Below are 27,993 nucleotides of genomic sequence, written 5' to 3'. Positions count from 1 at the left end.
GTATGTTTTGGGAATTGCATAGACTCATATTTCCAAATATCTTTTCACAATTTTACTTCACAAAAACTATGTGCATAATCACTATTATGCCACCTTGTAAAAACATAATGCAGAAAATTGTAAACCATAACACGATAATTAACAGAAGAGTTCTCAGTAACACACATTTTAGATAGATATAAAGCATGTATCTAAAGCGAGTACCGAAGATGAAAGGCCGAATTAAGGGCAGCCACAGGAATTCTGCAACGCCACGAAATCCGCTTCCCCTCCGCTTACAAAGAAGAAGTACCCGACCGTCAGGCCGGCGACGACGGCGACGAATACGCCGGCGTTGTAGGACATGACGGCGAGCATGAGGAGGTACCCGACCGCGGAGTTCACGCCGAAGAGGAGGGCGGAGGCGAGCCTGGCGGATGGGCGGAAGAAAGCGGAGGCGGAGGGGGGCAGGAGGAAGGGAGACTCGACCGCCGACGGGGGCGGCGGCAGGGAGGGCTTGGATCCGGCGAGGATCTTGAAGCGGACGCGGCGGTCCTCCATGTACTGGTAGAAGAGGGCAGCGGCAAAGAGAGCGAGGAGGCTGAGGAGGTAGCCCGGCCAGGAGTCGGTCCGCCACGAGTCGAACAGGATCGTCGCCTTCTTACCCCAGTAGAAGGTGATGTGCATCATCTTTGAGGGATTGGAGGTGGAAACTGAAGCTGAAGCTGAACACACCAAGAGGTTATAAAGTTGTCCGTCTTGCCTGTCACGGTTTACCTCGGCGAGGTCACCAAATAGCTTCGGACACGACGGGGGGTTTTCAAAAGTGTTCTCGTTGGTTTAAACACAAAGAGCAAACGCCTTTGTAACCCTTTTCTGCTCTACCCGCTCGCCTACCAAAGTTCTGATTGGAGAAAAATAGGACAAATCCATGTTCACGTCCACGTTGTTTACTAGATGGAGCACACCATGCGAGCTATACCTTCTTGGCGCATTAGAGAGGTTACCCAAATAGAATTCGAAACTACTATAACAAAGTAAAATCCCAATTATTTGAGATCCATTATAATTACAATTATAATTATATATATAAACTTTTATTTATAGTCTCTACTAATTTTTTAGATAAAGAAATCTAACAAATAATTATTAACTGATACCATTTTATAAAGGCTGACCACATGGCCATGTGTATTGACTTCGAAATAGCAAATTCTGAATTATCAGACTATTATCACTGAAGACAGAATTTTGAGGTATCTTACTGAAAATAGATCCATTGAGTATGATTCCCATCACAGTTCAGTGATACCAATGTTCTGTCAAGTCATTTAGTATCACATAAAAGACGAGTAAGACACAAACAAAACTGTTCATAAAAATTGAAGCTACAGTACTAAAATCAAATCACAACAATAGAAATGGCTGCTTCTATACTTGGGGTAGAGTTCTTCAAATGGCTGTCACCGGCACATCATTCAGGACAAAACAAAAACAAAAAAAAACAAAATATTCCTGTCGAAAGCTATGTCATATCAATAGCAAATATAAGGTATGCTGTATAAAAGTTCGACGACATCAGAAAGATTAAGAAAGAGAAGAAAATTTTGACACAGCAAATAAACATGATTTTGAATTTTCTGTCTTTGATGAAAAAACAAAAAAGGAACAATCACAAAGAAAAAGCTAAACAAGGTAAAAGTTTATATAGCTGAAATCATACATCAAATGGGAGTTTCTCAATGCCTTGTACAGTATTTCTAAGAAGTAACAAAGCCCAAACACATGAGATTTCATATATCTAAAACCAATGGCTGACAAAGCTAAAAACAAAAAAATGGACGATTCCAGTTTCACCTGTAAAGGGATGTACCAAGCGAAGGAATGGTGTTGGAAGCAGATAACATAATTAGAGTATTTGAGTTCAGTTGCCAACTACTTGGAAAATTAATAGCTATTTACAACAACTGATATTTCCTTCTAAAGAACATGGATTGTCAGTTTTGAGCCTGTAAGGGGCAGTACTGCATAGTATGTAACATTCTGCAACTAGATAAGAGACCCAGTTCTTATAAACCAAATCTCAGTCTTAGATGCATCTCATCTAACTAATTAGGAATCTGCTAGTCCAAGTGACCTTACTGCATTATCCATCTTCTTCTTCGGTCGTTAACCACAAGTGATGCTTTCTTTTGTCGTGCCAGCCCATGCTACAGGCATGCTAGCAGGTCTTGTGTGTTGGCACATTCCGGCATGCAGCATGTATTGTGTTAGGAAGTTATGACAAAGGACCGGTGGGCCATAATTGCAACAACATGGTCACATTCTTGAAGCTAAACAAAACTATTTGATGAGATGATCATGATAATAAAAAGTTAGTAAATGGTAATCAACCACCAAAAGGACAGAATCAATGCCCTTCCAGTTCCCATTTGTGCCATTTGAGGCAACCAATTCTTTCAAGGATTACTTCCAACTTCACAAACAGCTTTTGTTAAATCTATCATCAAAAGCAAAAAATTTAGCTATTAGTGAAGCTCTTCCCAACATTTCTTTCAAGCTGACAACTTTCAGTGGCAACAAAAGATTCATGTAACTGACCCTAAATAGTTGGAATTTATGGTTTTATCGTTGTTGTTATTGTTGTTGACAATTTTCAATTAATGATTATGCTATTACCAATATATACCATGATTTGTGCATAACAGCAGTGACAAGAAGGAAAAGTAAGAGGATGTTTTGCTATCATGCCAATACTAGTCATTTTCCTTATTCTACATTAGCTGATAAAAGATCCTGAATTTGATTAACAGATCATTTCAAACCATGGTGATGTCATGATCTTTTCTAATGCTTAATTGGTTACAAGTATATAAAAAGACTCTGACCTACCCTCGACCACTTTTGATGTGGACAAAATCAACAGATAGAGAATAGAAGGTATCAAGGGATCCAAGATCCATGAATAGTCACAGGTGAAGTTTGTGTATGCCTTTTCGACCTTAAAAAGGTAGATTACAATAAGGTAGGTGAAAAATGAAAGGGCCAAGTGTAGGAGAGGTTGTTTGTAACATCAAGAATGGAAATGCTTACTTGACTTTGCTGAATCCCTCAAAACACCTGAAAGTCTATGAGCACCATTCAGGATGAATAGATGGAAGAAAGGTGACAGGGGTATGGATATCATCAATGGGTTTCCTAATGATATTAGAGTTAAGTGAAGGAAAATAATGGAGAAAACCAAAACATGCTAGAGAGACAAAAGATGTGCAACAAGAAGCATTAAACATAGAATGAAAGCCAAGGAGAAAATCAAAAGCTTTTTTATTATTTTTTTCTGTGAGCTATCAATCATAAAAAGGCTTTTGACATTTAATGTGATCAACATGATGATATGCAGGCCTGGCACAACTTAATGTTTTAAAAGGAAGAAAAAGACAACACACTTTGTCCACTGAGATGGTAGCCATTGCACCACAGATGTCTATGAAATATATGTCCAATGATACTCTCAAAGGATTCTGTTACAGCACTTCACCATGATAAGTGTGGTCACAAACAAAGTGAAATAGAAACAATCCTTAGACTTTTGGTAAACAAACTTGATATAATATTTTCTAAATGCCACAGACCCAACATCATGAACTCAGTCCTTCAAACTTTGCCACCAATCATGAAAAAAGTGAACTTCCATATCAGTCAGAGAGCTTACACAGTTCTGTATTCCTAGAACCTCTTCACACTTTATAAGAGAATTTTATGGTGCCAAAGAGTTTTACCAATCAGTAATCAGCTTTCTGATTGTGAAGTATAGTTGGTTCTTCATTTTCCTGGTTCCCTAAGACTTTATTTCACATAGATTATTTGGCCAAATACAGATATACCTTGACCAGTAGTATAAATATCAACAGACTTTGCTGTGAGAAGATATATCTCCAATAAATTTGGTTTTGTGTAAGCAACTATATTACCAATGTGTGTTGCATCTTCCTCTACTTTCTTGATCAAAAACCTGTGTTGCATGTTAGAATTACAATTATTGCCTGGTAGTATACCATGTTTTATGGAACTGATTAGATTGTTTCTGTATACCCAAGATTTTATGTTTTTCAAATGAATATTTCAGTTAAGTGACAAAGCAACCTTTAAAAATAAAATGTTTACAAACTATTCCATATTTTATCTGCTGATGTTGTAAAATCACTGACATGCTATGAACTACCGAAACAAGCTAGTGTCTACAAGAAAAAAATGAGATATTCTCGATTTCACGTCAATGATTTCAGTAAACCAAAAATGATCTTCAGATGAAAAGAGTTGGAATAACAGAGCAGGCAAGATGAGTATTAGGTACTAAAAACTTGCATAAGTAGAACACATTTGCGTGTGATCAGAGTCTGTTAGTGAACTAAAATGGTTTTCTTCAGAGGATAACAGTCTGCAAACTGCCAGGCTCATATGTTCCCACCGAAAAATATTATTTCCTTGATCTACAAACATCTTAAGAATGATTCATGACAGAAGAAATGAAACATAGAAGTAAAAAGTCCGTGAAACAAAATTGTAATACAATCTACAAAGTACAAACCCTCACAAAAGTGACCCTACAACCAAGACGATACATTAAAATAATCATCCACAACGAACAAAAATGAAGAAAAAACAGAAGTTCAGAAAATTTTCATATCTAGTAATTCCCCAAGGGATGCAAAAAGTAGACACAATATAAACATGCTAAACAAATACTAAATAAAAGAGAAAACAAACTTGCTTACAGAGGGAGGGAAACTAAACAGGCGAACCCCCTGAGTTATTTGAATCCTCCAACAAGATCTTCATATCAGATACAAATATTACGTGGGACTTCTGAGCTCTCCATCAGCTACGCTAAATTCTTCAATACTCCACATATCTGTGCTGCTAAGACTTGTCACCTCATCGTTTCCCTCTTAAGAAATTAAAGAATATCAACTAACCGAATCATCAGTCTCCTTTCTTGATACCACATGTGATTTAGTGAGATCTTCTTCTGTTGTTTAAAGAAGGAGGGCAACCTTCAAAAAAGTCGGACAAGGATATCTCAAGATCCTCAACAGAGTACTTAATGTACATCTCAGGGTGCCTCCCACTCTCTATATGTTGCCGGAACCGGCCAAGAAAGGACCTATACGCTGGTAACAACTTCTCGGAGATCGAAATCCTCAATTCCTCTCTCAGCTGTGTGTCTGGCACAAACCATATAGCTTGGGTTTTATGAGCCTCCTCGAAAGCAGCATTGAAGGCCCTGAACCTCTCCCTCAGCATCGACTTGGAGACGCCGGACGAGAAGCTCCCACTGACATGAATCCCCTCATCTCTCAAGCAGTGTAGGATTCTTACCCACGTCGCCCGCTGGTAGCTTGTTGCCGACAGCCGGAACTTCCCGGTGAGCTTTCTTAAGTATTCATCACCGATCATTTCACGGAGCTCAGGCGAACCCTTCATCTTGTGGACGATATAGTGGACGTTGTTCATCAAGAAGAGGTGGGCAAGAGCGGTATCCTTGTAAAGGTTCGCCTTGTTCTCGAGATTGTGCGCAAGAACAACAATGATCCAGATCAAGTGGGCGGCAAGGGGGGTCTGGTTCTCGGCCTCCGGGAATTCGATCTCCGGTGGTGTAGCCCCAACTGCGGCTTGATCATCGCCAGAGAACCGAGAGCTCGCCGATGGCCTCGTAATTATGAGCTCGATGAGCGTGGGCTTGTAGTCGGAGATGAGGCTGATGTAGTTCATTACGTAGCGAGTGAGGGGATGGATGGTGCCACCAGGGACCGCGGTCTTGGGTGGATCTCGAAGCACTGCGTTCTCGAATTCCGAGAGAATGCCTCGGACGGCCTCGGCGAGCCGGGAGAGAATCTCGGCGGCCTGGGTGTAGATGGACTCGGCAGACTTGGATAGGAATACGGCGGCGATGTCCGGGAGGAGGTCGGAGATGGTGTCATGGAGGTCGAGGATCTTGAAGAGCTTCTCTGGTGACCGGCGGCCGATGCTGATGGCCTCGGCGAATCCAAAGAGCTGGATGGCCGCGCCCCTGACTGTCTCAGTGAAAGGGGCATCGTCAGTGATGCCGAGGCCGTCAAAGACACGCTCGCAAAGACGGCGCTCGCTGGAAAAAACGATGCGGACGCAGATCTTGGCGGCGCGGATCCAGCGCCGGATCTTAGCCTCCAGGGCGTCCCACTCGAGACGCTGGACCTCGCCGATGCTATGCTTCTCCACCCCGAGCTGGCGTAGGCACACGTCCACTGCCGCCTTCCGGGCGCCGGCGTACACCTGGACACACTCCCGGCCGTACCCGGCGGCGATCATCCGCTCGGCGATACTCCGGAGGTCATCGACCGCGTCAGACGGCAGCAGATCGATCTCCCGGATGCTCCTCGTCGACCGCATGCTGCTCCGCCTGATTCTGCTACTGCTGCTGCTTCCCTCCACCGTCTCAGACAAGAAGGCATGCTCCTCCCCGCCGTCGACACCGCCGCCTCCCTCGGCATCTGACAGATCACCGGATCCCTCCCCGGACGCGGAGCTCTTCATGGATAGCGTGCTCAGATCGACGAGCTCATCGACTTCGATCTCATTAGGCCGGGTCAGAAGCAGGTTGCGGAACTCGTCCTCGAGTCGGGCCATGGCGATCTGGATCGCGTTCTCCGAGGAGGAGTGGAACGCGGATGAGGACGACCGCCGGGGGCTACCGGTGGCGATCGGTTCCCTGATCGAACGGCGGATCTCGTCGACGGCACGGAGGAACCTTTCGGCGTCCGAGCGGTCCCCACCATCGAAGAGCATCCGCTCGTCCCCGGCGGAAGACGCCGTGGAGTCCCACCGCATGATCAGCTTCTCCGCCGCCTCCAGGTCCCCCTCCACCGCCGCCGCTCCTCCAGATCCGTCCATGTAAAGCGACAGCGCTTCACGGTCTTCGCTTCGCTGCAGGGGAGTTTGGGGGAGCAACCGCTGGTGCCTCTCTCTCTCTCTCTCTCTCTCTCGCGTCCTTCTTGCACTGGGGTGGGAAGCAGCTGTGCCGATGATATAGGATATTCCGGTGCCATCGCGGCACACGGGACCAAGCGCGCACCACGGATCAGAGGGTCTTAACGGTGCCACGTCAAGTGATCTCCGTCGCACGGAGCGTCAGTACGGAGGCTTCGTGACACGAACAACGAATGAGGCCCTCAAATAGCTTGACGTGGTCGCTCGCCGCACGAGATTTAACAAGGAATTCTAGCCGTCTGATGGGCATCATGTGGATAAGAAAAGAAAAGATAATTAAAAGAAATGCGGGACGAGGATATAGGGTCGTGTCATGGGACAGTGGAATCCCACGTGACGTGTCTACCGACGCAGGCGCAGGACTCTCAGTAGTCCGCCATGGAAGCGACGGAAGGTCCAATGGCGAGTGGACCCCAAGAGAACCGGACCGAACGGGTGGATGGTATTCTCCTGGGGAAATTGTGCCGCTGGGTTGGCCACCACCTCCTACGAGTATGAAGGGGGTTAATGGTTAGTCAAAAGAATCATTCGATTGGATATAAGTAAGCCAAACATTAATCAACTTCAAACATGATTTGATTGCAATGACATATGCAACAGTAAACCCCTCCCTTTAATTGGATGCTCTCAACCGGCATCTAATATCTAATATCTTTGTGTAAAGCATTGATGATCACCACACAACACATAGCGTTTGTTTTCTTTTGTCCTCGATGACGGATGATTCCGTCTTGAAGAACCTCGTAATCTTTCTTAAGCATGAGTTCGAAGGACAACTCGTCGTAGTTATAATTCAAGATGAACCGATGGATGTAATGTTCATTACTGAGGGTATGAGGACTCGAAAGCAAACAAAACTATCTCCGTACCCAGACAAAAACAGTGAAGGGTGGGTCCCAGCAAAACTATCATCCAAGGAATCAAAAGCTCCAAAAGAAATTGATGGATGGATGGATGGATCCATGTTTACTTACTTCTATTGAGAAATTACTAGGTATGTGGTTTACTATTGTTGGTGTAAGCAACTTTATGTCATGGCCTCGGGATCGACGTGGCTTGGTTCGGGTCCGAATGCGCGGGGATCTTACACGGCATTCCTCGGGACAGCCGGGGTGGCCGGTTACGATGGTCCGGGCGGGACGTTTCGTAGGGAGTAAAGCTTTTCTGCGGCGCTGGGAAGATGCAACCTTGCCCTTGTACCTGCACATAGGTCGGGTCGGAAGCTCGACCCGACCCCTCCGACGATCAAGTTAGATGATGTGGAAGGAATCTTTTTTAGTGAAGAAGTCTCCCCCCTTCTGTTTAGCACTCGGGGGTATTTATAGGGTAATTTAATGTTACCTGACGTGCTTGCCTGCGGGGGACAGGATCATACCTCTGATGGCGTTTGACATCGCCATTGACGTTGCGTGGGGAACCGAACTGCCGCAGGGTATGGGCGTGCCTCGGTGGTCGTTCTCCTCTACCTCGGTCGAGCGCGTTGGGTCAGACAACGATGAAGTCTTTGTCTGAGAGCGGGCGACGTCAGCGCCCATCGTGTCGACATTATTGTCCTCTTCCAGGCAGAGTGTCGTCTAGTCATGGCTGACGTCGTAGCGCATCATGTCGCCGTTATTACCCTCATCAACTATATTATTATGGTAATTTCTCCGCATAGAATGATAGGATTAGTACTTATTTTTTTTTAGTCTTAATTAGATTCAAATTATTTGAAGGGGTTTTGATTAGATGATTATAATTAAGGCTATATATTAAGTAGGAAACAGAGTTTTTAGTGAATTAAAATTTATTCCTACAAATACATCATCAATCTCTAGATTTCGTGATTGAGAAATATAAAGAAAAACATTGTGAATGCCCTTGGAATATTCTTCTGGTAGATTTAAAGATGTGAGAGGATATATAAATATTTTGAGTTTGAATTTGAGTTACCTTAAGAAAGATATTTCTTCTATTTATTTTTTTCTTATATAATAAACAAATTGGATTTTCTCGTCTTTAGACTAGCATAAAAGAAATATTAAGATTTTAGTAAACATCTAAATTTGTTATTGTTTATAAATAATAAATAACTACTAAAAATTTTATACATCGAAACATTTACGTGTATATATAGTATCCCTCCACTAAACACAAAACAAGATTGACTATAAAAAAAAATCCTTTGGTGGTATTTTAAAATATCTTAACTATCGTAATTTCACTTTAAATTTCTAAAGAAATATTAAGTCTTTAAATTGTTATATTAAAAATATTTCACATTATAAACCCGAATCATTCATATTGTGTTAAATTTATGACTATAATTTTTTTTATTTTTTTAACAAAGGATAAGTGATGAAAGTGGAATTCGAGCTCGAGATCTTATAATAAATTATCAAGTTCTTTCTCGATCAAATTAATTGACATATTTAGAAATATATATATATTAGATGATGATTCAAACTTTTAACTTTTGATAAATGAGTTTGATATAAAGAAATTACTTATTTGCACCAAACTATAGAAGGTTTGTAAAGTAAGGTTATGGTTGAGATTTTAGTTTATGTTATTCAACCAAAAACTAAAGAAGATACAAACTAGTTATAACTTTTACCGGTTAATAGTAAGGTCTAAGATTAAATTTCATAGCCATCATTTTAAAAGCTGTATCATTCCATAATATAAGATCAAAATGCTCTGAAAATTTTATTTATGATAATAATTATCTAAATTCTTAAATGGGGTGTATCCAGTGTTTTCTTTGTGTTCAGGAAATCTTAGATTTGATCTTTTGAACTTCTATTTAGTTATATGCAGTGTTTTTCCTTCATTTATGTGTTAATCTCTATTTCAAATCTGATATTTTTATTTTTATTTCATTTAATTCTATATAATATTTTTTTTCTTTAGTACATTAATCTCTATCTCAAAATCTAACATTTTTTTATATCTTTTTCATTTATGAACTGGTCTCTTTTTAAAAGCATAGTTGTGATAAATAAATAAAAAAGCACACTTTCCACTCGTTGGTCTCATTAATTAGACCATTTCAGCTTTCAAAAAAAAAAGAGAGTAAATGATGGTAAATTTAACTATCCACAAATATATTTTTAAATTCTCAAGGATATTATATTTTTATTATAAGAGAAGAAATTTCTAATAATATTCCTCCTGCTTTGTTTAGAGCATCCTTCCTAATTATATGTAATAATATTATAATAATATTTTTTATATATTATTTAAATAAATATTAAATTATTTCAATGAATGATCCACTAATCTAAGATTTAATGGATCAATATCCAGTGATATCTTTGTCCACTATGGCTACATTTGAGAAATATTTTACTCGTTAAAGATTGGGCTAAGATTTATTTGAACTTATGAGATGTTGGTCATCGGCCTCTTAGGTATTTTGGTCATGGATCTTAAAATAGACCTCTTAATATCCATTTTAACTCATATATTTTTTAAAATATAATATATGAGTTCCTCCCGTCAAGTCTGAATTAGTTGCGAGAGTCTACTTGCATGATATGCTGACTCATAATAAATCATTATATAATAAGATATATAATATAAGTTAAAAAAACTAAGGCCATCGTTAATAGCATAAGAAAGCGTCTTTATGGAAGCGATCACCGATAACAATATCAAACTATTGCTGTCTAGTAGAGTGTCATACGCACGCAGCCTCTCTTGCACTGATGATGAACTCAGGAGCTTCTGGTCTTACCTCAGGTGGATGTGCATCAATCAATCTGGCGCTAGGCTCGTAGTGGTCTCTTAGTCCTTCTTTCTTTTCCTATGCGTCTTCATCTCAATCATCTTTCACTTCGTCCTCCCTTGCGCCCCCACCTGTCGCACCTATAATGTGATGGTTCAACTCTTCCTCACCTCCGCCTTTAACCTTTTCTACATTTGCCTCTTCGCAAGGGAGGTGACCTATAAGATATGGTGGTACTCATCTGGATTAGAGCAAGTATTGCTCGCGATAGCAGGCAATGCCGTGGTGGGTGGCGTAGTGGCATGCACCCCTAAAGTTGGTGAGTGACATTTGGTAGATTCAGCTCACTAACTCTACGGTGCATGCCACTACATCGCCCATCACGATGCTGTTTGCCACCACAAATGACGCCCGCTTCGATTTTGATGAGCATCGCTATACCTTGTAAGACATCTCCCTCACGAAGCATGATATCACGAAAACAAAGAGCATGCAAAAGGAATGGTTAATTGGTCCATATAGGCCTCTCGCACCTACTCGCTCTTCTCGACCAGCTTGTTGAGGAAGAGGAAGCGACGGACAAAAGTAGAGAGGTAGTGGTGAGGAAGAGCTAAACCACCACGTCATAGGTGCAGTGAGTAGAGGCACAAGAGAGGACGGAGTGGGAGGCATTGAGGATGACAATGCTTAAGAGAAGGAAGAGAGACCAGGAGACTACTACGTGCATAGCATTAAATTAATCGATGCACATTCACCAAATGTAAGATTGGAAGCTCTTAGCTCATCGTTAGCATAGGGGAGGCTATGTACATATGACGCACTGCTAGGTAGCAATGGCTTAGTGGTGCTGCTTCTGGTCGTTTCCACGACAACGATTACTCTTGTTATTGATTGAGATTTTAATTTTTTTTAAAAAAATAAATTATATATATCATTATATTAATTATTTATTATGAATTATTATGTCACATAACTAAATTTTAATGTCAGCATAACTTACACTAATCATTAAAGAATCGAAACACGAGAATCAGCAAATAAGAGTCAGTCATTAAAGCTATTGCAAATTAAAATCATTCCAAGAAAGAGAAGAAAACCCTAATTATTCTCCTGTTATTAGCTTCCAAAACGAATTTATACACTAATACGAAGCGTTCGAACGCCAAACAAGGCGCGAGCTACCGTGGCGGGCTATCTCAGTCGTACGATTGACATCCCACGGTCACGACATGGCGGACGAGAAGCTATTGTCGCTCCGACGCCTCGCCGATGCTCCCGACCCAACGTCCCGACCGCTCCCCCGGCGCGGCCGTCTCAACCTCGGCGGCGACCTCCTCGATCCTCTCGACGGCCTCCCGCAGCTCGATCCGCCGGTCGGGCTCCGGATCGGTACAATCCACCGCGACCCGGAGCAGCCGCTTCATGTCAGGCATCGACGACTGGGCCCCGGCCACGAGGGTGGGGTCCAGGATCTCGGCCTCCCGTCCCTCGCCGATCGCGTACGTCGCCCAGTGGACGACGTCGGTGCCGCCCTCGGCGCTGTCGAGGTACTGCGACGGGAACTTGCCGGTGAGGAGCTCGAGGAGGATGACGCCGAGGCAGTAGACGTCGGAACGGGGATCCACGGGGCGGTCGGCCAGGGCTTCGGGGGACCGGTGAGCCTGCATGGTGGTGGGGGCCTGCGCGGGGTTGACCAAGGGGAGGAAGCCGTAGTCGACGAGGAGGGGTTCGAAGTCGGGCGCGAGGAGCACGTTGCTGGACTTGAGGTTGCCGTGGGGCGCCTCGACGGGGGGCTGCTCGGCGTGGAGGTAGGCGAGGCCGCGGGCTACTCCTCGTGCGATCTTTAGTCGCGTCGGCCAGTCCAAAGACGAGTAATCGAGCCCGCGATCACCTGCAAACCGGTTCGAAACATACGGGTTTAAGCCAGTGTGACTCGTGTCGTGATAGATTGATATGTAGTGATCGCGAGAGGTATATATAAGAAGAGCATCTCACCGTGGAGGACGTACAATAAGCTGCCTTTAGGGATGTATTCGTACACCAGCAGCTTCTCATCCTTCCGGTAATGGTAGGCTAGCGGGGGAAGCAGGTTGGGGTGGACGAAGCACCCGAGCCGGCGCATCTCGGCGTCGAACGCCTCCTTCCCCACCCGGTTCATGTCGCGTATCCGCTTCACCACCACGGCCACCCCGTTGGCCATCACCGCCTTGTACGCGGAGCCCAGCCCGCCGCTCCCCATCACCTCGGCCGCGGCCTTCATCAGGTCCGGCAACCCGAACGCGCCTTTCCTATCGTTCACCATCACCAGATCCGCGGCCCCTCCCCCTCCCCCTCCCCCTCCTCCGCCTCCGCCTCCTCCGTCTCCGCCGTCGCCCCCGCCGCCGCTGCCACCCTCCCTTCCATTCCCGACCGGTTTCCTCGACGACTCCATTCTTCCGTACCCGTTGATGGATCCACCCTTGGGCCGGCTGCTAAACGCTCTCTGGTATTCCTCGTGGGGCGAACCGGGGGACGTCGCCCCCGTCTCCACCTTTCTTTGACTCTGTACCGTGTCAAGCGCACTTTCTCCACTCCTCTCTCGTTTTGTGAATATATACATAGCCAAGCACACGAGGACGACGGTGACGAAGCACAGAACCAACACCTTGTCGTTTCCCATATGTGTCATTGTTTTGCATGACTGGCTGTCAAGCTGGTCGCCGCACAAATCTTTGTTGCCCAGGAACGAGCTGGCGTTGAAACTGGAATAGACGTCGGGGATCGCCCCCTCGAGGTGATTATTCGACAGGTTGAGGGAGGAGAGGGACGGCAAGATCAGAGCGGGTATGGAACCGGAGAAATGGTTGTCCTCCAGGCGCAGCTCCAAGAGGGCGGTGGCCTTCGACAGGGAGTAGGGGATGAGGCCGGTGAAGGCGTTGTCGTTGAGCCACAGCTTCTTGAGACGAGTCATGCCGTCGAAGAAGTCGGTGGGGATGGCGTCGGAGAAGTGGTTCCGGGACAGGTAGATGGCCTTGAGCGCATGAAGGCGGCCGAGTGGAGGAATGGGGCCGGAGAAGGAGTTGTTGGCGAAGTTTACTATTCGAAGCCCGGTGAAGCGGGAGAGCGCGTCGACGTTGATGCTCCCAGAGAGGCCCATTTCGGAGAGGTGGAGGGCGGTGACGATGTCGTGGAGGCAGAGGACGCCTCGCCAGGGGGAACTCGGATTGCAGGGGTTGGAGTTGGTGGGCGTCCATGACGACAACGCGGTGGCGTTCGTGAAGGAGTCCTTGAGGAGTAGGAGGGCGTTGGTGTCCGACAAAGGGGCCAGCTCCGGAGCAGAGTAGACAGGCACTAGCAGGAGGAGGAGGAGGAGGAGGAGGAGGAGGCGGTGCCGGGGGTGGCAACGGTGGTGGTGGAAAAGGAGGGCCAAGGCAGCGGCCATGGGCTGAGCCGGGATGGAGGCCGCTGTTTCCTTCTTTTTCTCTTCTTCGGACATGGGGGGGAAATTAGAGAGGAAGAGACAAGGGTCGGTGGAACGGGAAGATTGACTAAGAATAGGGAGCGGGAAGCAGAACACAAACGTCAACCGTTTCCAGGTCGACAATGTTGACCTAGTCAACAACTACATAATTTTGCTCGATCAGATTATATTAATTAATGATGGGCCTAAATCAGGCCAACTCCTCCTCACTTTGATGAAGCCCAAAACGTACTTTGATGAGTGGCTGTCGTTCTCCACCTGTCGATCCGATCAAACCTCGTGTCAAAGTGCGATTCGTATTCGGTGCGATGTGACGTTTCTCGTTTCTCCAATAAGCATGGCAGCTGGCACATTGAGACCAAAAAGACGGGAGACATCACATCAAAACTCGCAATCTCGTGCGATGCTGCTACATCGGATGGCAATCGTGAGTGCCTAATTTACTTTCCATCGATAAGGCTAAACCGCCGTCGGTGGCAAACCAAACCGGAAACGAACCATTCGTACGGTGACTTGGAATCGATCAACGAGCCAGCGGTTCCAAATCGAACCCAAATCAGGCAACGGTTCGGAATCAAAACCGAAATGAACCGAACGTACGGTGAAGCAACCTCTTGTTTTGAATGGCATACGGTGCGATCCTGAATTATTCGTTTAATTTTAATTGTAATTAATGTTGTAGCTAATTGTTGGTGTAAACAACTTTGTGCTGTGTCTCGGGGCCGACGCGGCTTGGTTCGGGACTGAATGACGGGGATCTTTGTTCGAGGTTTCTCGGGGTTGCCGAAGTGACCGACCGCGCGGGCCAGATCACGTCTGGGTTCGTCGGGATGTCTCGGGGGAAAGGCGTCCTCTCCTTGCGTCCCAGGGAAATAGCTTTGTCTCCTTACCTGCACATAAGTTAGTGATGTGGAGTGGAGTGGTTCTTCTCCCTTCCCCCCCCCCCTCCCTCGCCCTTCTTAGGAGTGGGGTTTTTATAGGGCGATTTACCGTATCGGATGCGACCGCTTGCAGGGAGTGGGTTGCATCTAACACTGGTGTTGGCGTGGTGTGAAGAACAGAGTCTGAACAGGTCGTTAATGGGCCTCGGTCCACGTTCTAATTCGTTTGACCAGGTTCCGTCAGATCGTTTGAGGTGTGAGGTGTCGTCCGGGATAGTTGACGTTGATTGATAGTGGAGCGTAGGGCCCACAGGTTGGCATGGTGAGGGGTTACTATCTACGCTCGGACTCCTGAGGTGAGTTGAGATGATGCTGATGAAGACGGGAGTACTTTGTGTGATCGGTGGCCTCCATGCCTCAAACTCGGAACTCGGACCCTTATCCAATTACTTCTTCCTTTCTTTTTCTAGATTTAGTTGAGATTAGGGTTGCTAACGTAAGTATCTTTAGATTTCTTAATTCAACTAGTTAACTCAGAGGAAAGGATAAAGAATTCTACTCCCAAAACGTTTGATTGCTTTATATATATATATATATATATATATATATATATATATATATATATATATATATATATATATATATATATATATTGAATGCTCCAAATATGTCGTCTTAGGGATTGAAGAAAATACTTCATGATTTATATGCATTGAGGTTGATTTTTTATTAAATCAATATATGTATTTTATTATTATCATATAATAAAAATTTTAAGTTTGTTTACATCAGTCAAAGGCATCTAACTATATGAATCTTGTGTCTTTTAATATTGATTTATTTTGTTATTTTGGTTACATGATTTTTTTTCTTTATAACTAAACAATGTTATTAAAAATAATTATCCAATCAATTTGGTTTGTTAACAAGTTGATTTTAATATCATAAGAAAAATTTTAAAGTCAAAGGTGTTAGCTAGTTTAGTTAGTAAAAACTTTGATAGTTTCTCGATTATGCAAACTTTGTCTTTTTCATTTATGTTTTACCAAAAAAAAATCATCTTAAGTTCAAATATTTTCATACAATAGGAAGCTACGTAGAAATTATTTTCTTCTTCCGATTGTGAAAACATGTAACCAAATAATATAGTTTGATGGAATGTCACCATCGTAAGGAAACCAGCTGGAAGTGTTATCGCTTGTTCATTTGCGTGATTAACATGTCTAATATCATACCATTTTCGACCATCACTAAAATCTATTTCATGATTAGTACTCTCGTCATGTCTTATTATTATTTTTAGTTTACTTAATGTCTTGATGATCATTTTAGATTTTAAATTTGTACCAAGAGAGTTGAGTCCATCCAAAGAATCTAGAGCTCTCGTATTAAACTTGAATCAAATTTACTGATATGATCTTTTTTTTGACACCCAATTATCATCCCAAAACGAATAAAAGAATGATTGTGAGTTTCAACTTTAATATTTTTAACAAAAAGTCAAATCCTATCAAGTTATAATGATTACAACTCACACATCACCAAACTCTCGATAGGATGAACACATGGATTACATCGGATGAAGGAGTCAAACCAAATGATGGGAATCGAGAAGACTAATAACATAATTGGGGTTAACTATGTTAGCATTGATAGAAGATAAGATTTTCCTAATTATATGAGGAAATTTCTCTATTCTGTTGAGGAAAATCCTCTATTCTGTTAGGGAAATCCTTCCTCCTAATTTGTATAAATAGGAGAGGGAACATGTTAATGGATTCAAACAAAAGCTATTTCATTTCTACAATGCTATTTCATTTCTACAATAAAGCTTCTTCAATTATTGTTCTTATCTTCTATTATTTTTATCATGGTATCAGAGCCGCTTGCCTAGAGCAAGTTCTCTTCTCGCTGCCAATTCATCATTAGTGTTGCCATTCTGCGCCAACGTCTGTTCCCTTCCGCTACGGCATCTTTAGTGCTGCTCATCAGCACTGCCCCACCTTTCTTCCTCGTTGTAGCTATTTTCCTTCCTCTTTTGCTACAGCTTCCTCTTTTGCTACAGCTTCCTCCTCTGTTGCAGTTCACTGCAATATTGCTGTAGATTTCTTCTCTACCGTCGCAGTTGTCGTAATCGTAACCACGACCAACGTCATTGAGAAAAGCGAGGCTTCACTCTTGCCTTCGGCCAGCGACCAATGCCGTTGCATTCCTAAGAGGCTCCGTGGTCAATCCTCATCTTCCTCACCGCGGTAGTCTTCGCTGATCTGTCAACATTTGACAGACTTAAGGAGAATGAAGGGAACGCCTGTGCCATCACAACAACATCAATCGCAACAGCAGCAGCAGCGATCTACACTTATCTTACTCATGAAGCCTCTCGCTTGTAAATAATTCTTTGCATCGATCCAAGATTGGTATCCTTGTCAGGAGCACCATCTTGCGGGGGCATGATAGAAGATAAGATTTTCCTAACTATATGAGGAAAATTCTCTATTCTGTTGAGGAAAATCCTCTATTCTGTTAGGGAAATCCTTCCTCCTAATTTGTATAAATAGGAGAGGGAACATGTTAATGGATTCAAGCAAAAGCTATTTCATTTCTACAATGCTATTTCATTTCTACAATAAAGCTTCTTCAATTATTGTTCTTATCTTCTATTATTTTTATCAAGCATTGTCTTGAATAGAGAGGAATGCATGTTTAAACCAATTTATCGGTTCCATGGAGTACGTGGGGCTCGCATGTTGGGATCATATCGAGTTAAAGGCACACTACCAACTTCACCTCGTTCATCTTTGCATCTTAATAAAATAATTTGATCGATTATGATTATATTGATCTGATGGTTTCATTTGGAAGGAACATTAATGGTGTTAACTTATTACAACATTCATGAGACCGACTGTACGAGGTTAAATTTGATTCTTCCACTAAACTTATTTGTCATTCATTCTTTCTTGTTGTTACTAAAATATAAAATCACATGTGATTGATTGATGAAGAAAGAAATTATTGGAAAAATTAGATCTTGCTTATACATATCATAACTCGTCTTTATCATTTATTTTTTTCAAAATAAAACATGATTTTTTCCTCTAATCCCGCTCATTTGTGACCCTCAACTCGAGTGGAGTCAAGGTTATTTTAGGTGCAAGCATATTGATTTTTATATTAATCAATGTCTTATAAGCATTATCGTCACCTTTTACCCTCAAAAACATCTTTAGAGGACTATCACAAAAGGACAAATTGTGTGAGATTATCTAAAATGAATATTAGCCTTATAAATCTCATAGAATAAACTTAGTAATAATTTTGAATCCCTTTTCCGTGGGATTGATGTGGATCATCTTCTTCCTCAATCATAACAAAGGTGTGAGTAATAGATAACAATAGTGTGGATTAGGTTTATCGAGTTAATTGATTATATTAGATCCGCTTAAATTGAGTTAGATTGAGACAAACTTAGATATACAAATTTATTTTATCATTGCAATTCCAATATCGATGTCCCTCCTACGAAAGAGTTTGTTAAGATCGACTTCGCCAACCAAACGAGTAGTCATAGATTATGTTCAAATTGTATTAAGATTTGTCACCGTCGTCATCAAGTACCGAATTTTGTTTTATATCGACTACCAACATGTTAAAATATAATTTTTTGTTTTTAGTAGTATATTATACTTTTGCATCACGGAGAACTCACTTAGGCACAATGGATAATGCATAAACAATGATTTATATACAATTCCAATTGATTTTAGCACTTGCAAGAATCGATTTCCACTTCTCTCTAATCTTCAAAAATATTATTTATACGAATATTTCACACCATTTACACACTCACTCCATCATATTAAAATATTTATTTTCTTCGTCGTATATTAGTCGGGTACAATCTTCAGCACCAAACCACAACTTTATTCGTAGAATAATTTCGACATTTTGAATGGAAAATGAATAGAGGACAAATTTGGCCTAACATTTTAGAGAGAGAGAGAGAGAGAGAGAGAGAGAGATAGAGGCTTCCTATTTAGCATTAAAATTGTGGTTGGGTAATTGCAACCTCTCACCTACAGACACACACCCGCGCGGCAATTCCAAGCGATCGACTGTTGGCTCCTAAGAAGTCACATGTGAATTGATGGCCTCAGTCCCACCTTTGCCTCTCGTTCGACCTATCTATCTCCACGGCTTAAGTCACGAGTCCACATAGTCACGCCACAATTAGACTATACAAATCCATTGCATCTATCCAAATCCATCACTTAAAAGGGGAAAAAAAATATATTATAACAAAAAAAATGTGTAACTCATGCAATATAGAAAAGATAAAGATAGGACAGAGAAAGAGTGATGGTGTTCTATTATCTAACCTAACATAACAAGACAAATTATATCCCACATGAAATATATATATATTATAAAAAATATATCATTTTCGTACCTTCAAGTTTTTATAAGAGAATTTAATACATTATCATCAGAATAATATTTAAAGTATAAAATATATCATAAATATCTAAAAATAACTCAAAATTTCTCCTAATAATACTATATATATATATATATATATATATATATATATATATAAAGTTTGAAGTTATTTATTTTTATATTTATTTTCTATCACCAATATTTTTAATATAAATAATTATTAAACTCGAATTTATTTGTTCGATTGGAATAAAGAAATCAAAAATCGATAGACCTTTGACCAGATTGATTGGTTTACTATATAGATAGTTAGTTGTTGTGATTCAATGATTAGATAGTTGAAGAGTCCTAAAAAATATTAAAATTAATATAATTCACATGATTATTATTTTTAAATATATTTAAAAGGTTTACGATGCGAATTTAAACTCCACTAAGTTTTTTACAAGGTTATTTTATTAATTCGGACTCTAAACCCTTTGTGACAGTGCTTTCAAGAATTCAAAACTCTCAATTTTTATCTATTATCGAATATATTTAAATTCATAGATGTATGCAAATACTACTTTCTCGCTCAATGTGTCTCATGTCATCCTCATTCACCATATTATTCTTATATTTTATACAATACATAATTATAGTTTTGGAATAATATTAAACATGTGATTTGATCATCGACCCACCGGTCTAACTAATGATCCGTCGACCCGAGACTCGGACTCGATTTTGATGGCCATGGAAGGAAGGAATGCGTGAACCACGATCACATGTAATGTGTACTACACAAAGCACGAAGTTTAAAGAAGATATCAGGACACGATTACTTTAAACGTGATCCGCATGACATGACATGACATGACATGGCATGGCGAAACCAAACTACGCATGCATGTACGAAGGTGTGTACATACGCATGCGGGCGATGATGGATGATGCGAGATGGGCGGGAAGGATGGTGCACATGAGTTGGCATCATCCGGACTCGCACCGTGGCAGCATCTATCTCCCCGCTTTATCGAGTCGTGCCGCTGCGGTGTGTGTCTGTGTCATGTGCTCATCTTCTGTGTGCTGGTTTTATTTTGGTGGACTTTTGTCTGCTAAAGACACCACGTGTTTGTTTGGAGGCCCTCTTTTTCTTCCTCCGCTTCCTTCCTGTGTTCTTTCCATCGGCCTCCCTCATTCCCTCCTTTCCTCCACTTGAACCAAAAGAGCACGTGATTCTTGACCCGTTCCTCGCTGGTTACTCCCTTTCGCTCTCACCCTACAGCCGATGCCGATGCCGATGCACAGAGACTATAAAACAAAAGCCTAGAGATGAGTGGGGAGGAGGCACAAATGTTCAAATTGACCCGAGGAAAGGGAGAGGAGGAAGAGGAAGAAGAAAAGGAAGCGACGTTGGAGGGGGAGGAGGAAGATGGCAGATCAGAAGATGGGAAACAACAAGGGGGAGAAGTCCAACTTCTCGCTCACATGCAGCCTCTTGAGCCAGTACTTGAAGGAGAAGAACGGCTTCGGTGGCCTTGGCCTTGAGATGGCGGCCGCTAAGCCTCTTGATCAACAAGCCAAAGGTGAGATTTTTCCTTTTTCCCTACAGTTCATTTCTTCTTCCTTTTCATTAGCCCCAAATAGAATTTTCCTGATGTCTGATCTACAGCTTTTTTTTGCTCCTTCATGAGATTTAGATTTGGTTGATCTTTGTTGCAGGTAAATCTCGGGCGCCCACAACCATGAGCCTGTTGCCGGGGGCGGATGTGTCGGGAGATGACCAAACTCAGAACAACGAAGACGAGAACCCTCTCAAATCCATGGATCTCTTCCCCCGGAACTCTGGCTTTGACTCGGGTCTTCTGGCCAAAGAGGAATCGGGCAAGACCCCGGAGATTAAGTAAGTCTTCTAACTTGCTCCGAGGATCGCCTCATCCGATAACTGGAGAAGCTAAACCAGATGCTTTTACTGCTGTCTCAGGCGACAGACGGAGAAGGGCCAGCTGACGATCTTTTACGGGGGGAAGGTGCTGGTCTTCGACGACTTCCCGGCCGAGAAAGCCAAGGATCTGATGCGGATGGCGAGCAAAGAGAACATCTCATCTCAAAACTTCAGCTTCTCCACCCCCCACCCCGCCGCTGCCGGAGCCGACTGCCCCCCCAAGCCTGACCCCATCTCACCGGCCGATAGCCTCGCCAAGGCCACCGCTTCTGGTAATTAATCCTTCTTCCGTGGACAATCTCCTGCCCAATTCATTACGACTGGCGATGCTAACAGCTGCTTCCGGATGGACTGCAGATATGCCCATAGCGAGGAAGAACTCCCTCCATAGGTTCCTCGAGAAGAGGAAGGACCGGTGCGTACTTCAATCTCGAGTGTCCATGATGTAGTACCACAGCTGAAACCTCACGTTCTTGTCTCTGTTAACAACATGTTTCAGAATCAACACCAAGGCGCCGTATCAAGTCCATGGCTCGTCGGCGGCCACCAACGAGGCCAAGCCAGAGTCCAGCCAGTCCTGGCTCAACTTAGGCCGACAAGTCCCGCAGGCAGAGCACGGTTCGGAGACCAGCAAACAGCACATGTATCGGTGTGAAGGGAAGCTCGTCTGACCAGCATCTCTGCTCTCCCACTTCCATGTCAAGAACTTTTAACTACGGTGATCCATTCCTAGATCTGTTATCTATGTTTGCTAGCCTCCATTTTCATCCTCTTAGTGCGAGGATGATCCCAGTAAGCGAGGTGGTAGTGTTGTTTCTTCTTGATCGATGCAGCCTATATTTTTGTAAGAGCTTCCTCGACAGGGAATGCTCTTGTTTGCCATTCAGACCTATTGAAATCTGCAGCAATATTTACGCTTAAATAATATCCATCTTCTTCAAGGAGACGTGCAACCCTCTTGACATTCTCTTACTGCCGTTGCCTTTTCCTTCCCTCTTCTTCACCGTAAAGATTATGAGAAGATGATGTCTGGTTAGATTACGGTCAGGAAAGGCACTTGCAGAGATCACATGCAGCTATTAATTGGCTAGTGACAACTCCCCATTCAGAGATGCAAGCTTTTCTTTCTTGCACTTCAAAACGTATTCGCAACCGACAATTTCTAATGGCCATGTGAGAATCTCATGTTGAAATCAGTAAGCATGATCATGTACAGAACCATCCGATGAGTATGCGATGTAGAAAGCAGAGTTTGGTAGGGATAATGGGTCCTGCTCATCTTCCCTTGCCCACCAAGCTCTATGGAGCCATGGAAATCTTGTAAGCAGCAGCCGATGCCGCTTCACTGCAAAGGCAAGCTTGCTTGCTTGCTTGCTTGCATGTGGAGACCTAACTTTCAAGTCGTGGAAAGTAGAGCGTCATCGAGCTTTGCTCGTCACGTTTTCCTCCTGCGCATCTCCGCTCCTTTTTCTTAATTCACCGCCGCAGGGTTCCTTGCAGCTTCCTCGGAAAGAGATCGAACAAGAGAGACAGAGAGGGGGTTTCCGGGAAGTCGTCCCGCACTGTTCTTCGGCAGAGACTCGCGGGATTCGTGGGTGGACTTGTGGCCGGCCGGATTCGAATCTCTCTCTCTCTCTCTCTCTCTCTCTTCGTCCTTCTTAACTTGGGTGTCCTGTTTTGGTTCTTAGACTGCAAGATTCGTATCTCTCTTCGTTGGATTGGTTGTAAGAGACCAGTCAACCGTGGTGAAGTTTCATCTTAGGGTTCAAAAGCATTTAGTTGGGTCAAACATTCTAAATACTCTAAATATCTTCACAAGATCTCTTTGATGCTCATTTTTTTCTTACGATTAAATTAGTAAATATATAAAATAAAGAATAATAATATAAAATATAAATAAAATATTCTTTGATATTCTTTTAATTTAATTTAATTAAGAGACAAGGCTAAGTGATGCTACTGTAGATAATTTGACCTTTTTTATGCTCACATCACATCTAGATACTGTAACATAAAAATAATAATCAAAAGTAATTTAACCTTTTACTCTCGAATCTATCGGACGAAACTTTTCGGATAAGTGGAACATAAACTTTAACATGGAGAGGTTTATTGTGAATATTTATAAGGAGTATTATTTATTATTCTAAGTTACTCATCAACCTAACCTAAATCATGCGTTCGCTTCATGTATTAGATGTGTGTTGGGAGCTTTATGAAGCTTGATCAGAATGTAAAGGCAAAGCGAGCATGGATGCTTCGCGGAAGATATTTTTGGGGAATGGACGCACGTGTTTAACGAGGGAACACCAAAAAGGCGAGCCACCTCACTACGGCTCCATCATTTTGTCATTTAATGTATATCATGAAGGAAGGTGATTTTTTTTATAGATAGATAATAGAAGAATATTTCGGTCAATTTGTTTGATATGCCACTCGTACATGTAGGAAGATAATTTCCCTGATTACAACTCCATCACATAATTCCAAATCAAACAATAATAGAGAGAGAGAGAGAGAGAGAGAGAGAGAGAGAGAGAGAGAGAGAGAGAGAATCTTAGTGTACCGCAAAGCATACAATCATGATGTCGTGACTTAATTCGTACACGCAACAAAACAATTTTTTTAATGTAGATTGTTTTATTTTTTCAGATGGACAAAAATGAGAGTTTGATTATTATTATTATTATTATTATTATTTTTTAAACGGTCACAATGCATTTGGTCAATTCATTTGTGAGTATTGAGAATGACAATTGGATTGACACGTACATGTCCACGTTGACAATCGTGTCGATTGTCCGCGTTGGAACCAAATCAATTTCTTTTAACGTCGGCAATGAGTACATCGACGTCAATGTTGGCTACACCCAATACAGTGTTATGACCCTCAAATTGTATTGAATTGATTGATTACAATAATCATTTTACCGTACAATTACAAATAAGAGGCTTCAAAGCATAAGACATTCCACTGGAACTTCAACAAGTTCTTATCTACATGTTCTCTCTCCCTAATAATTTTATTGGCTTTTTTTCAGTTGACTTTTTAGTCAACATAATGTCCATTTTATTCCATCACTTCCTCTCTGCCTCACAAGCATCTACGATCAACTTGCCAATCTTTCTTCCATCCTTCTTTCCCTTTTTCCTTTATCGCCCTCTTCCACCCCTCTCTCTCTCTCTCTCTCAGCCTCTCTTTTCTTTCTTCTCGCTTCTTCCTTCACCACCAAAGGAAGTTGGTGCTGAAGTCACGGATGAGCTCAGAGCTCACGGGTACTTGCTTCCCATGGCTGCATGAAATCCTCACGTCAAAAACATGTGCTCACTTGCCTCCACCTGCAACGTATATAATATGCATACTTTCCCAAGACCACTTGCCACGGACCTCCCATCATATCACGCGTGGAGAAATGTCTCGACCAGCACCGACACCATGCCGGCAGACAAGCCTCTCACAGGCCATCGTTGTTCTTGTGCTATATATGGTCTTCCTTGTGCATCTTTATCTTGTTTTCACGTACATCTTGTTTGAAAGAATATAGTGAGAATTTATTATTGAGGAAGAGATTAAATGGCGGAGTTAAAATCTCCAAGCAGACGTCAGAAACATCGCCAGCGGAGAAGAAGAAGAAGAAGAAGAAGAACTCTTCGAGCTCATCCTTCTCTTTCTGTGACCAAACCGTGAGACATACAGTTATCTAATGAACCGTTGTTGATTCTTTGTGTCGCTGTTTATATTCTTTCAGAAGCTCCACAGAAAAGAATTCGAACCCAAATCTATGGCGCACTGATCCTCCACCACTTCCGCCAGTGGCGCCGTCATCTGCACCGGCGAGAAGAAGTCGCACATGAAGTCGTCCATCAAGTCCGGGAACTCTCCGGCTCCCGCCAGCGCCGCTGCCGCCTCCTGCGAGTCCATGAACGACCAGTCGAGCGTGTCCTCGCTCCCGGCCGTGAACCCGTCCGAGGCATCCTCCGACGGGGAGCTCGCGGCGCGGGGATGCCACAGCTGCGGCGGCGTGGACGCGGAGGCCGCGTGGCGGGCGGCGGCGGCCTGGATCTGCTGGTGTGTGAGCCGCTGGGCCGTCCGGGGCGGGGGCGTCTCGGGGAAGTTGAGCCGCGTGAGGCGGCCGCGGAGGCACGCGGCGGCGGCGTCGAAGGCCCGGGCCGCCTTCTCGGGTGAGTCGTATGACCCGAGCCATATCCGCTTGCGGCTGTTGGGCAGCCGGATCTCCGACACCCACCGCCCCCATTTCCGCAGCCGCACCCCTTTGTACCGCCTCTCCCCCGCCGCCGGCACGCCGCCTTCGCGCTCCGTCATCTTCCTGCTCCCGACAGACAAGCCTCAGCTGACCTGCAGTATGTTCGTGCAAATCCCCAGGTGGCGCTGGTGATGACACGACTCGGAATGCCGTCGCCGATATAAGGTAGCGGCCAAGCGCGTGGTGAAGCGTGTCCGAGCGTCAAAACCGCGAAACGTTGTACGCTTGCGCGTGGTCAATAAAAACAACGCCTCTCCTCCAACCAGTCTTTACGCTACCTGAACGCATACCTGCCGTACAATTGGGTTTCACCTGGGTCCCGGAGTAAATCGGCAATGGACATGAAGGGCAAAAGTCAACAGTAGACCTATTGTTCTACGTGTCGTAGTGAGAGCGTGGGGAGTGGTGAGACTGCCCGTCTTCGTCCCCACCCGCGTAAGGCCATGCATGGGTTCCACGTGGTGCATTGCATCCCTCGCTACTGCGAACTCAACCATCTCGGCAAATAGGTAAAAGCTGCTCCGTTGGCTCGCAGTCGCTGTTGAACGCATGCATGCGCCATCGCTCCCTTCGAGCGTATACGTACGAAATAGGCCTTCCGATACGATGGAGCTCAACTTTGATTCAGATGTTGACCCAATTGCCTGAAGTCCACGAGATACGTGACTATTTATGTGCTGCAGTGGGGATTTGTTCGCCGTTTACTACGAGCCGATCATAGTCATCATAGGTAAAAAGAGACCATAGTCATTAGTCATTTGCCCCACACTCAAAAACAGGAAATATCTTTACAAGAGAAGGCAACATCGATCATTTTAACTAATAAGATATATTTCGAACCCAGGTCACGTCGCAATCGATACCACGTCACGCTACAATAAAGTCAATAAGAGAAGCACCTCCACACGCTGAGCCAGTAACCATACCAAGATACCGCTCGGTATGTCCCATCTTGGTAAGCCCGAGACGATGTCGCATGGCATCGTTCCGCACATCCCGGGACGGCGACCGCACAAAGATACCTTCTCACCCATCGAGGATCGACCGTCACACCAAACCCGCATACGACTAACTCTCATACAGTAGTATAAAAGCCTTTGGCCGGCATCCGACCCGAGGAGAAAAAAAAAGAGCAGAAAGCAGAACCCCACACTAACTTACTCGTCGAGGGCCATAATCGGTAACCACTCGACGGGGCCTTATGTGCAGGAGAGCGATCATCCCCAAAGCAAGATCATCTCGATTAAGATAGATCGCCTCCCTTGACGCACCGATCAGCATCCCGAGAGCTATCAACCAATTTCTCGTGCAACAACCACCAACTAGCTTCCCGACCTCGGCTATTAACTCAGACGACCGAAGACTCCCGACATTGACCCGTGAACAAAACCGTGTTGACACATCAACCACAGTGCATGCACATCATATACAAGGAATTATAGCTTGTATGGTAATTTGATAACAGTTTTAACTATAATGGGTGTAACGGCTTAAAAAAATTATATAAAAAGAATAAAATTATAAAATTTTTAATCAAATTAAATGATTCTATCAAACCGAGGTTAATTGGTTTTAAACTTAGGATTTAACCATAACATAAATTATATTTATGTTTTATTTTTTATATTTTATTATATTTAACTCATTTGAAATCAAAATTATTTTTTTAAAGTCAAGAATCAAAATTGAATCATTCACAACATTCAGTTTGAAACCAACGAATTATCAAGCCAATTCGATTATAGTTCCAGCTTGATTCAATCCAAACGATGATAATAAAATAGAGATAATAATAAAAACATTGGACGTAACTTCAACTTCTGTACTCACAACACATTGCAATATTTTTAGCACCATTCTGATTGGGGAGAGACAACAAAGAAAAATACAAACAAACAATAAGATTTTGAAACTAAAATGTGCTTATTTCAATCGATAACATAGGATAATTTTACATAATCATTCTAACAAAAAAAAAATACACATTGATCAATAAATTTTTTTAAATCGAATAAAAATAATGATATCATAAAATTTTAAATAATGATATTATAAAACTTTATATACCGTTGTCTATAAACTTATTTAATATTATAAATTGATTTATACATTTACAAACCTTTTTTTTTCTTTCTCTTCGAATCCTCTAAGTTATTCTATATAGATTTATTCATCTACATCCTCGTTCACAAAATGTTATTTTCATACTCATTTAATGTAACTCAAAATGATAATGAGCTACTAATTTCATAACGATTCTTAATAAGTTTTTTTTTTAATAAAAAGTGTCTCGTTATAGTTGATAC

The 27,993-nt window shown here is 42.9% G+C and overlaps 5 protein-coding genes across 5 annotated transcripts; 1 reads left to right on the top strand and 4 right to left on the bottom strand.

Annotated features, from left to right (window-relative positions):
* Positions 1–117: 117 nt before the first annotated feature.
* Positions 118–1,015, bottom strand: LOC103997925 (copper transporter 5.1-like). Its single transcript, XM_009419269.3, has one exon. The coding sequence runs from the start codon at positions 667–669 to the stop codon at positions 223–225; it is 447 nt and encodes a 148-aa protein (XP_009417544.2). The 5' UTR covers positions 670–1,015; the 3' UTR covers positions 118–222.
* A 3,504-nt stretch (positions 1,016–4,519) lies between these two features.
* LOC135593099 (exocyst complex component EXO70A1-like) lies at positions 4,520–7,026 on the bottom strand. Its single transcript, XM_065082920.1, has one exon. The coding sequence runs from the start codon at positions 6,907–6,909 to the stop codon at positions 4,993–4,995; it is 1,917 nt and encodes a 638-aa protein (XP_064938992.1). The 5' UTR covers positions 6,910–7,026; the 3' UTR covers positions 4,520–4,992.
* A 4,794-nt stretch (positions 7,027–11,820) lies between these two features.
* Positions 11,821–14,158, bottom strand: LOC135593096 (pollen receptor-like kinase 3). The gene is made up of 2 exons (XM_065082918.1): positions 12,710–14,158; positions 11,821–12,605 (listed from the first exon to the last, which is right to left on the bottom strand). Exons 1-2 carry the CDS (start codon positions 14,133–14,135, stop codon positions 11,959–11,961), a joined length of 2,073 nt encoding a protein of 690 aa, XP_064938990.1. The 5' UTR covers positions 14,136–14,158; the 3' UTR covers positions 11,821–11,958.
* A 6,657-nt stretch (positions 14,159–20,815) lies between these two features.
* On the top strand, positions 20,816–22,363 carry LOC135593098 (protein TIFY 10a-like). The gene is made up of 5 exons (XM_065082919.1): positions 20,816–21,063; positions 21,200–21,380; positions 21,462–21,694; positions 21,780–21,837; positions 21,922–22,363. Exons 1-5 carry the CDS (start codon positions 20,910–20,912, stop codon positions 22,091–22,093), a joined length of 798 nt encoding a protein of 265 aa, XP_064938991.1. The 5' UTR covers positions 20,816–20,909; the 3' UTR covers positions 22,094–22,363.
* Positions 22,364–25,127: 2,764 nt separating this feature from the next.
* Positions 25,128–25,805, bottom strand: LOC135594262 (ethylene-responsive transcription factor ERF017-like). The gene has a single exon (XM_065084662.1). It carries the CDS (start codon positions 25,744–25,746, stop codon positions 25,168–25,170), a length of 579 nt encoding a protein of 192 aa, XP_064940734.1. The 5' UTR covers positions 25,747–25,805; the 3' UTR covers positions 25,128–25,167.
* Between the last annotated feature and the right edge of the window lie 2,188 nt (positions 25,806–27,993).

This window comes from Musa acuminata, chromosome BXJ1-9 (assembly GCF_036884655.1).
Source record: "Musa acuminata AAA Group cultivar baxijiao chromosome BXJ1-9, Cavendish_Baxijiao_AAA, whole genome shotgun sequence".
Lineage (NCBI taxonomy): Eukaryota > Viridiplantae > Streptophyta > Magnoliopsida > Zingiberales > Musaceae > Musa > Musa acuminata.
This window is presented reverse-complemented; position numbering and strand designations above follow the sequence as displayed.

Excerpts from the sequence above, each read along its gene's own strand:
- LOC103997925 (XM_009419269.3), bottom strand. The coding sequence starts at position 669 with ATGATGCACATCACCTTCTACTGGGGTAAGAAGGCGACGATCCTGTTC.
- LOC135593099 (XM_065082920.1), bottom strand. The coding sequence starts at position 6,909 with ATGGACGGATCTGGAGGAGCGGCGGCGGTGGAGGGGGACCTGGAGGCG.
- LOC135593096 (XM_065082918.1), bottom strand. The coding sequence starts at position 14,135 with ATGGCCGCTGCCTTGGCCCTCCTTTTCCACCACCACCGTTGCCACCCC. Across the intron at positions 12,606-12,709 it reads CTTATTGTACGTCCTCCACG|GTGATCGCGGGCTCGATTAC; the intron begins GTGAGATGCTCT and ends ACCGGTTTGCAG.
- LOC135593098 (XM_065082919.1), top strand. The coding sequence starts at position 20,910 with ATGGCAGATCAGAAGATGGGAAACAACAAGGGGGAGAAGTCCAACTTC. Across the intron at positions 21,381-21,461 it reads GGCAAGACCCCGGAGATTAA|GCGACAGACGGAGAAGGGCC; the intron begins GTAAGTCTTCTA and ends CTGCTGTCTCAG. Across the intron at positions 21,695-21,779 it reads CGCCAAGGCCACCGCTTCTG|ATATGCCCATAGCGAGGAAG; the intron begins GTAATTAATCCT and ends GATGGACTGCAG.
- LOC135594262 (XM_065084662.1), bottom strand. The coding sequence starts at position 25,746 with ATGACGGAGCGCGAAGGCGGCGTGCCGGCGGCGGGGGAGAGGCGGTAC.